The sequence below is a fragment of the Grus americana genome, chromosome 20, assembly GCF_028858705.1.
Source record: "Grus americana isolate bGruAme1 chromosome 20, bGruAme1.mat, whole genome shotgun sequence".
Taxonomy (NCBI): Eukaryota; Metazoa; Chordata; class Aves; order Gruiformes; family Gruidae; genus Grus; species Grus americana.
Genome location: NC_072871.1, coordinates 2,250,329 through 2,262,358, shown reverse-complemented (window position 1 = coordinate 2,262,358; position 12,030 = coordinate 2,250,329). Strand labels below are relative to the sequence as shown.

Below are 12,030 nucleotides of genomic sequence, written 5' to 3'. Positions count from 1 at the left end.
GGGTGCTGACCCAGGACACGGGGACCTTCAGTACTTGACAGGAAGCCCCACCTGAGGACAGCCTTGAGACACTCCCCACAAACAGCAGTTTTAAGCTTTGCCTCTGAAAAAAACCCATTTTATCGTCTGGCAGCTCCTAGCATGGAAGAAATACTTGGCCGATTCACTGCAGATTTTTCTTTTCCTTCATTTTTCTAAAAAATTCTGCAATAATGTTCCTCAATTCCCCACCTCAATTCTATAAACCATCAATAACTAGTTCTAACAACCCATGAAGCACACGAGTCCAGCCTTATTTAAAAGGTCTTAACTCACTGTAGTATTGCAATGAAGAAAACACTTTCCAAAATATTTAATAAAGTACAGATACTACTTTAAAGTCTAAAAACCATGGGGCTCGACAGGCGGTTTTTTCACTTGACATAAATCTGAACATTTTTGTTCTTAAGTACTTTATTGAATCGGGGCCGAAACATGTGCTTAACGCCAAGTGTTTTACTGTTTTGCTGAATCAGATTAAAGCCAGAGCTGTGACACTGGAAAACCTCTTGAGAGGTCAGTATTGAAACAGAAAAAGATCCGTATAAAAAAGCTCTTCCATACTGCCTTGGCCTTAAGTGTCCCATATCCACGGCGAACACGAGTTGAGCACATTTGCAGCACAACCCAAACGCATTTTTCCCCCATTGCCTGTGTTTCAGAAGGGCAAGAGAGCTGAGCACAGATCCCAGCAAGACAGAGAGGGGTGGGGAAACTCCACACTATGAGGAAAAGGACAAACAGAACAGGAAATGGAATCAGGAAACCTCTGACTGAGGGCAAGCAGCTCGGCTCAATGCCAATTTGATTTGTGTGAGAGGAGCAAACCACCCCGGCCCTCGGGAAGCGATGCTTTTGCGTGAGCTAACGAACGCTGAGTAACTTACTCGCACACAAAGGTTCCCAGTGGAATGTCTTGCATTGTTCGCACACCCCAGCCCATCTTTTGTGTCCGATAAAGCTGCAATCGAGTCCTGCAAGAGAGGAAACGAAGTCATGTTAATGGCACCATTCCACAGAAAGACAAAGGATTTTTGGAGAGATGAGCAAAAAAACCAGCAACCTTCCACCAGCAAAAACTCACAGGTGTTTTCAGTATTCAACCCCCCCAGTTCTCATGCTGGCACCACTGTGGGTACGCTCCATGCCCACTGCTGCTCTGAGCGTGCGGGCAGATGCTCGGATGGAAACTGCCTGGGGACAAGGGACGGGTGCCCATCAATCCCTTCTCCCTGCCCTGCTCCACCTTGCAAGGTGCGCACCTAGGGACTGGGGAGGAGGGTATGGGACTGGATGCTCTGTGTGGTTACGCCATTGATGATTTACACGTAGGGTACCAGAATCCCACCACCAGCACTTCTCTTCCCTTCCATGCGCACACCCTGCGCTCGGGGAAGGCAGGGACGGTGGAAGGGGACTTAAGGCAGCGTAGCTCTGCAGGGAGGGGTGCTGCAGGGGGAAGGCAGGGAGCTTATGGTGAATTAAGAACACCTTCAGCTAAGTGCTCTGATCCCTTTGCCCTCTGCTCAGGCCAGTGCATTTAGCTACTCCATCACATCCAGCTCCCTGGCTGAAAGACAAGGAAGAAACGCTGCAACTTGAAACTTCTTGGTGTAATAGCTGCTCTGTGGAATTTTACTGATGGAGTTTATAGGCAGAGAAACAATACTGTAAGTCATTCTGCCTCCTGCTCAGCCAGAACTTGAGTTAAGTGCAGGATGAACAGTCTCCAGGGCTAGGGAAGGCTCGCTCTGTACCCAAGGGAACTAAAACCCTCTCTCAGCAATGCTGTTATCGGAATAAAGAGAAATCCGATGCTCACCTTAACTTCACCCTGTTGCTTTTTCCAGTACGTCTCTTCCCCCCACCCATTCCCTCCTCGCACCGTCAGCTCAAATCAGGACCTGTGCGTTTTCTTCTATTTGCTCACAGGTCCTGGAGCCTTCACTAGGGCAAAATATGACTTCATGATAACGATGGCTCTCAGAGAAACCAGTTTTTTATATATATATGTGTATATATATATATAAAAAAAAGTATTCCAGGCTTGAGGAAGCTTCCCCATGTTTTGCCCCATCCATCACAGCAGAGCAGAGAGCCGAGCTCGGGTTCAGGCTCTGCTGTTGGGGCTGACGCTGGCAGCAGCGGGACCGTAGCTCCAATCTCAGCTTCCTGGCCGAGCTGGTTCAGCCTGCCAGATGGAAACATGTGCGCTGCCGAGCAGAGTTAATTTGGAGCAAATCTGATAAAGGAAGCACTGAAAATGGAGCAGGAGCACCCATGTGTCACGCTGCAGCCCAAGCGCTGGAGGTTTCCTCCGCTGCTTCCCCAGGGACCTCAAGCACAGCTCTGCCAAGCACCTGACCTGACTGTCAGCTTCCCAACAGAGCCGCTCTCATGGTTAGGTTCCCAAACCCTTCCCATCTTTCAGAAAAACACTTTAGCAAGGCAAAAATGCAAAAGCAACAGCTCTAGCTGTACAGCTCCTAAATAAACACCCACGTAGACACCGGAGCTCTGGAGCTTGGCAAGGAAAACCAGAGAGGGGTAAAGTTCTGTTGAAACACATCGAGCTTCTTCCTTACTTATTTTTAACATTGAAAAATGTCATTGAAACTACAAAGCTTGCAAAAAAAAGTGTTGTCAGTACTACAAAAAATTTGCAGAAGTCTTTTTTCCAGTGGGACTCCTTTGAAGTTTGTCCTGATACATTTAGTGCAGTGGCAAACTTCTCCATAGCAGAGGTCCAAAACAAACCATTTACATTTTTAGTCTGGCACCAAAACCCTAACAGCCTCGCAGCACCAAGGCCAACAGGTATTCAGGTATCCAATTCAGGGGAAGTCATGCCAGTAATTCGGAAATTTTAAGCAGCCAAGTCTGGGCATGCTGGCCTATATTTCTAATATAGGCTGCTAACTTACAAGATCTTCCAAATTAAAGCTTTGCAGTTTCCGTTGCTGTTGTTTTCTTCACAGATCTCCACATGAGAAGTTACATCTAAGCTGTTCGTGCAAACCCACAAGCCATTTGTATGGTTTATGGTCAGGCTGATGAAAGAATGCTGCAGTTCCCACATGATGGTGGCAGGAGCAGGGTGCAAATATTAACTGAGCTCATCAACCCGCTGCCACTTCATTCCCACCGGCAGCACACAGGAACCCACTTGCATCCCACCACTGCGTGGTGGCACCTGCCTCAACTTCCGTATCACCTCGGGAAGTCCTGGGTTTTGTGGGTTTATGGGTGAGCTGAGACTAGAGAGCCAGGAAGCTCCTGGGTTTGGTGTTGGTCTTGCCAAGATAAGCTGCGTTTGGATCCTCCTTCTCACCTGAGCCCATTCTGCACCACCCGGTTCCTACAGGTTCGCCAGCACGAGCACGCGTGATTACACTCGAAGATCAGCGGCGGCTCAGCCATGTTGAATTCAGGCAGGAGTCGGCCGTCCTGAAGAGTAGAGGCATTCAAGGCTGGGTTAGTTATCTGTTCCTGTGACCCCTCCAAACCAGAGGCAGGCCAAGAGCAGAAATTCCCCCAAGTGTAAAACCAGGCCAGAGAACCCCAAGGTGGAGGCATGCCCCGACCTCCCCAAAACCAGCATCAGACCTCAACTTCTGCAGTGGTTTTGCTCTGCTCTGACAGCGGCACACTCGCCACTATCACTGACAGCTGACAAACAGCGAGAAACAGTCTAGAGTTTTGCTGCCTAGCATCAGCCTATGCGCCACCAAAAATAATATCTTACAGTGCTGTGCAAAAAAAAAATAATGGTGTGCATCATCATTATTATCGTTTTGCAGTGCTGGAAGGGAGAAGCAGATGCTTAGTCTGTCTCTGGAATAAAGCCTAAACTTCCAGAGTACAAGGCCAGTACAACCAAGTTTTGTGAACATTATCTTCCCAAGTAACACTCCCAAAAAAGCTACAAGCCAATTATTTACCAACCATATAGGATTAAGGAAGCGATAGACGCAGTTCATCATATTTAACAAATTTGGCTTTTAAGGCTTGAAAGATGTAATCACCTATTAAAGTGTAAATAAAATGGCTACAAAGCAAAGAAAGATGCCAATATTCCCCCTGGGAGAAACTTGCAGAGATTTACAGAACTTCTGATCTTACAGAACCTGTCCAAATACTAACCTCAAAACCTCCCTGGAGGACTGAAGCATACTTACCCAAAACAAACCAGGTTTCTGGCAAAGTTGCAGTTAAAACATCTTTACTTTGCCTTCATCCGGAAAGATCACAATAAATAAAAGCAGGCAAAAAAAAATCTCTCTACTACCCTTCCCGTGTTTACATCCTACAGCATTGTCTACGTTGCTCTGAAACGGAAGCTGATTTCACGCATGGATTATTAAACGCTTTCTATCACACGGGCATAATTAATGGCTCAGTTGGCATGACAGTAACACAAATAAATAACACTAGAAAAGCTTCCCTGAGTACGCATTTTGTTATTATCACGTACACCTCAAAGCTGACACTACAACTTGAGGCATTTTAAAACAAAAAGTAGAGGACTTGTGCAAGGAACTGTAGTTAAGGTACTATCAGAAACCCTGAATTGTACAAAGTTCAGCTCGCAAACACAGGTCTAACCCAAGAGGAGGTTCTGTGTCCTCACCTTATCATACCAGCAGCGCATACTGAGTTGGCCACACATGCAGTTACTGGAGGAGCAGTCGTCTATACATACACAATACTGGAAGAGAAGAAGAGAGGTTAACTCCGCTCCACTCACACGTAACTGAAAGAGCAACTTCTGCGACTGGGTCACAGAGGAAACCACAAGTCTTCGCCTTCTCCTGCTGCAGCTTGTTACTCAGAAGGATAACCAGCCTCATCGGTTCTTTGGCATTCATAAATAATGGAGTAAAAATGCCACTGGACTCCGGCTTTCAGGAAAGGCTCATACTGAGCCACCTCCGTGTCCCATGAGAGGATGTCCCCCCTCTGTTACAAACCTTCCTCCATGCTCTAGGAGCTGTACTCCACACTTGAGGACAAGAAAAGCTCCAAGGAGGGACCAGAGCTGGGAGATGATACAACATGGTGTCTCAGCCCTCCCCTGCTGCTTCTTCCCACACGGGTGCTCCAGCCAGCTGCCTCCTCAGCACTCCCCAAGCCAACACAGTCCCACCACCAGCTGCTGTACAACAGGGCTTGGGCATGGGAAGTTCACTTCAGCCATCTGAGAGCTGTGCCCAAAGAGGGGTCACCCTCACCCTACGCTTCCCCACCTCTGCTTTCATGACCCAGCCTTTCAAGGACTTCCAGTATCACAATGAAGACCTTGGCATGGATGCTGCAGTGAGAGGAAGACAGCATGAGGAGGGTCTCCCAACAACTCACTAACTTTCCAACTACAGAACAGAGGAAAAGGATAAACAGGAGCCACATCAGCCAGCACCAGATGGCTGATGCTACAGCACACAGCTGAACGAAGAGGTTAGATTAAGTCTTGTAAGTGAAGCAAAGCAGAGTCCCATCTCCTAGAGCAAGAGTTTAGGACTACAGCCTTAGCTGGAATTTGATGGCAATATTAGGAGCAGACATTCCCAGTTTGAATGCAAAACCTGCTCTGAGGTGCAGTGCACCGTAACATCTCTGAATGCACACACCAGCACAGGAAAAACCATGTGGACGCACACAATCCCTCACCTGTAAATGAGTGATGTTTCTATCAATGTCCATTGGGGAGGTGACGCAGTTCTGTGAAACATATTTGTAGTTGCTAGGACAAGGCTCGCTGTCCACTGAATTGACGCAGGGAATCGGGATCCGCTCATAACCCCGGGCGATGTCTCTGTCATTGGGAGAAAGAACTGTCACAGAAGAAAAGCTCCCCCGAGCAAGGGGCCATTCAAATGCCATCCTGGGGCAGAACTGCTGTCTTTGATCACTGAGCATTCAAAGCCTGAAAGCAATTCAGGCTAGAACAGAGTTCAGTTTTTTCCACCCTGCCTTAGAGATTGTTCTTTGTGCTTGCAAATATTCCCATTTGGAGGATGAATTTAAAAACCACAGTCTGAATCAGCATGTGCTTAGTTCTTGCTAAGCTCAGACTGACCTTCACACCAGTTTAGAAAGCTAAGCATGCACTTACAGTCCGTTCTTAAACCCAGCGCCCAGCCACCCACATGCAGGGGCTCTATATCATGACCCATGAGTAAAGCCAGCCATGTTCTCACCTGCTCACGACCTTCTCTATCTGGGCAGGCTTGTCAGTAGATGATTCTTTCAGAGTCTTGTTCATCTGTAGGGCCACCCAGACCTGAGAGTTAAGGCTGGAGCACTGGAGTGGAGTCTCACCCTCCTTGTTCTTTAAAGTGACATCCGAGCCACGGGAAAGAAAGAGACTGCAAAACAGCAAGAAAGGATAAGCATCCCCCAAGAGAAACCGTGCAAGGGGAAAATGAGCTGAATCACATCCTCCAGCCAGCCCTTAAGGGACAAGGAAGAACGTGTAGTAGTGAATAATCACCTGAGTTTTCTTTATTAAGCATGGTTCAGTGAATCCTTCTACAGGAAGGCGCTGGCAGAAGCCACAGACTGGAGCTCTGGGCACTCACAAGAGCTGTGGGCAAATCTCACCTTGCTTCGGGCATGACAAGTACCTTGCTGGTACCAGCCTAACTTCAGACAGGCTTGAAACTCTCTCTGGCAGGTCACAGAAACCACTGGAGGAGTTTGAGCTGCTTCAGAAGTGGCTGGCACTGAAGCAGGGCTCTGCTTGGCACCGCGACTGCCCGATAGAGTTAATTTTCCTCATAGTAGCTGGTATGGGGCTGCGCTTTGGATTTGTGCTGGAAACACCACAGAGATAGTGTAGTTACTGCTGAGCACTGCTTACACGGAGTCAAGGGCTTTTCTGTTCCTCACCCCACCAGTGAGTAGGCTGGGGGTGCACAAGAATTTGAGGGGGGACGCAGCCAGGACAGCTGACCCCAACGACCCAAGGGATATTCCAGACCATATGACGTCATGCTCAGCATATAAAGCTGGGGGAAGGAGGAGGAAGGGCGGAACGTTCAGAGTGATGGCGTTTGTCTTCCCAAGTCATGGTTACACGTGATGGAGCCCCGCTTTCCTGGGGATGGCTGAACACCTGCCTGCCGTGGGGAGCGGGGAAGGAATTCCTTGTTTTGCTTTGCTTGTGCGCGCGGCTTTTGCTTTACCTATTAAACTGCCTTTATCTCAAGCCAGGAGACTTCTCACTTTTACCCTTCTGATTCTCTCCCAACCCACCGGGGCAGTGTGAGTGGCTAGGTGCCGGCTGGGGTTAAACCACGACACAGGGAAAGATATGGGGTGGGAAAGTAGGCTGGAAATGGAAGTGCCGCACAGGAAACTGGTGTTGGACTTGGCCCTTGTTTATACTCACCAGCTTTTCGTGAGTACACATGATGACTTTATTCATAACAGTGATGAAGCAAAGGAAAAGCCCTGTTACCATATTATGCCACGCTAATTGCAAAAAAAAAAAAACAAACCAAAAAAACTTTAATCAAGGATGCCTGAGGCCTTTGTGCTGAGAAGCCCAGGCTGAGCACAGCCCCTCTGTCCAAGACTCCAGGACCGCTCCACATTTTCTGATCTTTTTTACACCGGCTCTGGCAGCAGCTAGTATTTTGTATTTCAGACCCACCGCCTCTAGAAGCAGGGCAAAGGAGAAACAAGCCCTCCATCCCAATTTCGTTTTGTGCTTAAATGCCAAAGGCATTTCAAAGGATCTCTCGAGCTTGGCAGCCAGCACTCAGAGAAAGGGGTGACCAGGGGAAGGGAGGGAAGCGGCAGGGCTGGAGCCGTACTTACACGACACACTCGTAGCGGTTCTCTCTGGCTGCAATATGCAGGGGTGAGTCCCCGTGAATATTCACTGCATGTAAATCACACTTAGCAGCCAGCAGTATCTCTGCTATGTCAACACAGCCAGAAAAAGCAGCCCAGTGCAAACAAATATTTTCCTCCTGGAGGGAAAGAAAACAGAGTAGAGGCTGTTTAGTGTATTAAAACCCTATCGCTTTGGGACTTCACCATCCTTAGCTCTACATCTGCAGCATTCAACATGTGGCTTGCCGTCTCCTTCCCCACATCGCTCCTTCTGGCTAGGATTAGCAGGGTGGGCAGGGAAACCTCCGCGCAGACAAGCAGGGAGTTCTCACTCCAGCCGCCTCCGCGCACCAAAGATGGGGAAGGCTGCACATGAAGCGGTCCATCGCCTTCCTTATACACGCAGGCAAATCGTCTGTCTCTAAGCCACAAAACAATCTGGATCGATCCACGAGAGAAGTGACAGACATGAACAAACATGCTGGAAAAGGCTAGAAGCTGAGCTTCCCCAACCCAGACACACAGCAAAGCTAGCATGTCTCCCAGTGCTACAAAATTAAAGAGAAAAAGAGCACAGCGCAAGCTATAGGGTATATGAAGGTGCTAGAAAGCGAACCACGAGCCACAGAGAAAGCAATCAATTCGACTTCAGGCATCTCTTAAATAATGTACGTACTCATCTCTCACTAGAAGCACTGTAAATAGCTGAACACTCATCTTTTTGATGGAGATATTTTAAGCGATGATGCTCTGTTTTCTGTTACAGCACAATTTGCAGCACACTTCGAACCTTTCCCCGTGACAAGCTCTAAAGACATCGATTACAACAGTGCAATGATAGTAATGATCACCTAACTTTTCTCTTTTTTTTTTTTAAAGCAAAAATAAAGCACATCTTTTAGTTATCGCAACTTAACTTAGATCATTCCTTAAATGGGGAGGCTACTGACATACACCAGGGAGTGGGGAGACCTCTTTCTATAGGGCTTCTGCCTCCCACTATGGTAACATCTAGAAAAAAAAACCTCATCAGCATCACGTACCAATCTACAGAAAAAATTCGTCCTGCCAATTGCACACCGCTGCTCAGACAGGTCGCAGACACCTCGACTCGCTACTTTACCTTGTCTTGGCTACTGCCTAACAGCAGCGTAATTACAATCAAAAGCATTTCTCCTGGAATATGATGTTTCCCAGCATAAGTGACATTGCTTCTTAATGACTGCAATCAGGAGACACCAAGTGTAGGTACAGTAACGGATATGTGATATATACATCTGCTAAGAGGGTATTTTTCTTTCAAGTAAATCGTTGACTGAGCTGATTTGATTTTCATCGTTTAATTTGTGATCTTGTAACTGGTAGCCAAAGTCTTCTGCGACAGATCGAACTAGTCAGTTGTGTTCAGAGTCAGTGCTCTGAAGCAACGCAGCAACCCAAAAAGCCCCCTCTCGCCTGGACTTTTGCTTTTAGGAACAGTATCAGAACTGGACCAGCCTGGGAACTATCTAAGCTACCAAGGAAACAGAGGCTCCCACCGAGAAGGTGCTTTCAGACTGGGGCCAGCAACTCCTCAGGAACAGCTGGAGCCTTTCTGAGCCCCATGAACGTGCCAACACCTACCCCTGCGAGCACCCAAGACACAAAACGAGGCATTTGGGGAGACAAATACAAACCAGCTGATTATATTCCTTGGATTCAGAAAAGCATTAGCGGCCTTGGACAAGAAAATATCATGAGGTATGCTGGAAGGTGAACTGATGGCGGGGTAGGTACTTTGCTGTAACAACTCTGTGCAGAAAGCAGGGAAGCCAGTTACCCCTCATTTATCAACTATCTCACATATAGAAGCCCAAGTGCCCCAGTTCACATCCAAGCTTGCCTTGCAGGCACTTCGGGGGTTTCAATATCCTCAGAGACCAGAAAAAAATGAGAAATGCACTATTAAGAAAAAAGAGGAGCAGTGCTGATATGATGAGTCTCCGGAACAGAAGCCTGGATGCTCTCTCCTTTTTTTCCCCATTATCGCCCTTGTAACTTCACTGTTTACTTGAAAATCCCCATGAAACCGGCTGGCACAGCCCGACATGAGCACTGCTGGGCCCAGGGAGCTCCCAGGTACTCCACCTGGAGCCTCACTCCCTCAAGTACGCAGTACGTCCCACTCGAGTAGGATGTATGGAGGTGAAGAGCAGACCAAGAGCCAGCTCCAGCACGCTGAGCCACCAGCCTGGGCACGCTCTGTCCTCATCAGTGGCTTCGTGCCTGTTACGCCTAGGAAAAGCCAGGCTTGCGATACTTGCCGGCAGAGTGTCTGCCCAATCCATCTGGAAAACAAGATTGTGCCCCACAAAAGGCACGCAGGATGCCCCATAACCATGCCCAACGCACACCGGCCTGTGGCCAAGGTGGAGCTGGTAAGTCTGGACTCACAGGGGATCTGCCCGGTGCAGTGTCCAAGTGGCAGCACGGTGGACCCAGGTGGATTAGAAGCAGTGAGGTAGAGAGCTGACTACAGCCTGCGGCATGACGTACAGCATCATTGAATCGTTTTGGTTGGAAAAGAGCTTTAAGATCATCAAGTCCAACCGTTAACCCAGCACTGCCAAGGCCACCACTAAACCATGTCCCTAAGCACCACACCTACGCATCTTTTAAATCCCTCCAGGTGACTCCACCATCCCTGGGCAGCCTGTTCCAGTGCCTGACAACCCTTTCAGTGAACAAATTTTCCTAATATCCAATCGAAACCTCCCCTGGTGCAACTTGAGGCCATTTCTTCTTGTCCTATCGTTTGTTACTTGGGAGAAGAGACCAACCCCCACCTGACTACAACCTCCTCTCAGGCAGTTGTAGAGAGTGATCAGGTCTCCCCTCAGCCTCCTCTTCTCCAGGCTAAACAACCTCAATTCCCTCAACTGCTCCTCATCAGACTTGTGCTCCAGACTCTTCACCAGGTTCATTGCCCTTCTCTGGACACACTCCAGCACCTTCACGTCCTTCTTGTAGTGAGGGGCCCAAAACTGAACGCAGCACTTGAGGTGCGGCCTCACCAGCGCCGAGTACAGGGGGACGGTCACTGCCCTGGTCCTGATGGCCACACTGATACAAGCCAGGATGCTGCTGGCCTTCTTGGCCACCTGGGCACACTGCTGCCTTATATTCAGCTGGCTGTCAACCAACACCCCCAGGTCCTTTTCCTTACAGGCTATGTCAGAAGAGCTGGAGGAAAAGGACTTCTTGCCAGCTTGTAAACTTCTTTGCAGAATATGGAGGAAAGTTCTCCCACCAAACACTGCCCCAAACCACCTGTGTCAAGGGATCACCACACCTCCCTTCACTGAGCCCAAAATCTGCCTCCTTGGGCTTGTTTGTTTAAAAACCAGAGATTGTGGCTAATTTCTGAAATGGATTCCAGGAAGAATCTCACATTGTCACGGATGTTGATGTCCGACCCCTTTGCAAGCAGCAACTTCACCAGCTCAATATGCTTGTACTCAGTGGCCCAGATCATCGGCGTCCAGCCTCCGTCATCCTGGGGAGGGAAAGCAAAGGGTGAGGCGTGCAGAACAGTCAAAATACGGTCTCCTGCTGGCTTCACAAGCCCCTTGGCAGCCACAGCCGGGTGCACCTTGCCTGGAAGCCACAGACCCCTTCCCTCCCCACGTCTGTCTCATCACTCTCCTTCGATCTATGCTGCTGCAGGGAGAGGTCCCTCAGGGTCCTGCAGAGCCCAGCGTGATTCCATTCAACACGCCTCAGCAGGCTGGAGTTTATTTGCAGCTCAGCGCACTGGCAATGGATCTCCAGGGCGTTCAAATCCAGCTGACTGTCCAAATCGCACAAAACACCCAGTTCACGTAAAAGCTCTTACAAAGCTCCCTGAGCAGCCTGGGGGAGCTCGTCTTCTGCCTTCCCCCCGAATGAGGAACCCCAATGCAGCCCTGCCCTGCCTCGCCCCACAGCAATGGATAAGCTCTGCGATGGCGAGGGCCACGCTCAACCCTTCCCACCACATCCATCATCCCACCACCCCCCTGCTAGGAGGAGCACAGGGACACCCTGCAGCAACAGGCTCCACCAGCAAATTCAGGGTCAAGGAAAAACTGCAAATCAAGACACACGGAAGGAGTTTCCATGAGGTCAGCGGAG

General features: G+C 49.0%; 1 protein-coding gene across 17 annotated transcripts in view; it reads right to left on the bottom strand.

Moving 5' to 3' along the window:
* The window catches only part of EHMT1 (euchromatic histone lysine methyltransferase 1), a 123,960-nt gene that overhangs the window by 8,844 nt on the left and 103,086 nt on the right, over nucleotides 1-12,030 (bottom strand). For all 17 annotated transcript variants that reach the window (XM_054848636.1, XM_054848634.1, XM_054848647.1 and 14 more), the window contains 7 exons: nucleotides 11,309-11,413; nucleotides 7,861-8,015; nucleotides 6,237-6,404; nucleotides 5,707-5,851; nucleotides 4,670-4,747; nucleotides 3,371-3,486; nucleotides 927-1,013 (listed from right to left, as the gene is read on the bottom strand). In XM_054848636.1, coding sequence (XP_054704611.1) covers nucleotides 927-1,013; nucleotides 3,371-3,486; nucleotides 4,670-4,747; nucleotides 5,707-5,851; nucleotides 6,237-6,404; nucleotides 7,861-8,015; nucleotides 11,309-11,413 — 854 coding nt within the window. The remainder of the gene's footprint in view (nucleotides 1-926; nucleotides 1,014-3,370; nucleotides 3,487-4,669; nucleotides 4,748-5,706; nucleotides 5,852-6,236; nucleotides 6,405-7,860; nucleotides 8,016-11,308; nucleotides 11,414-12,030) is intronic.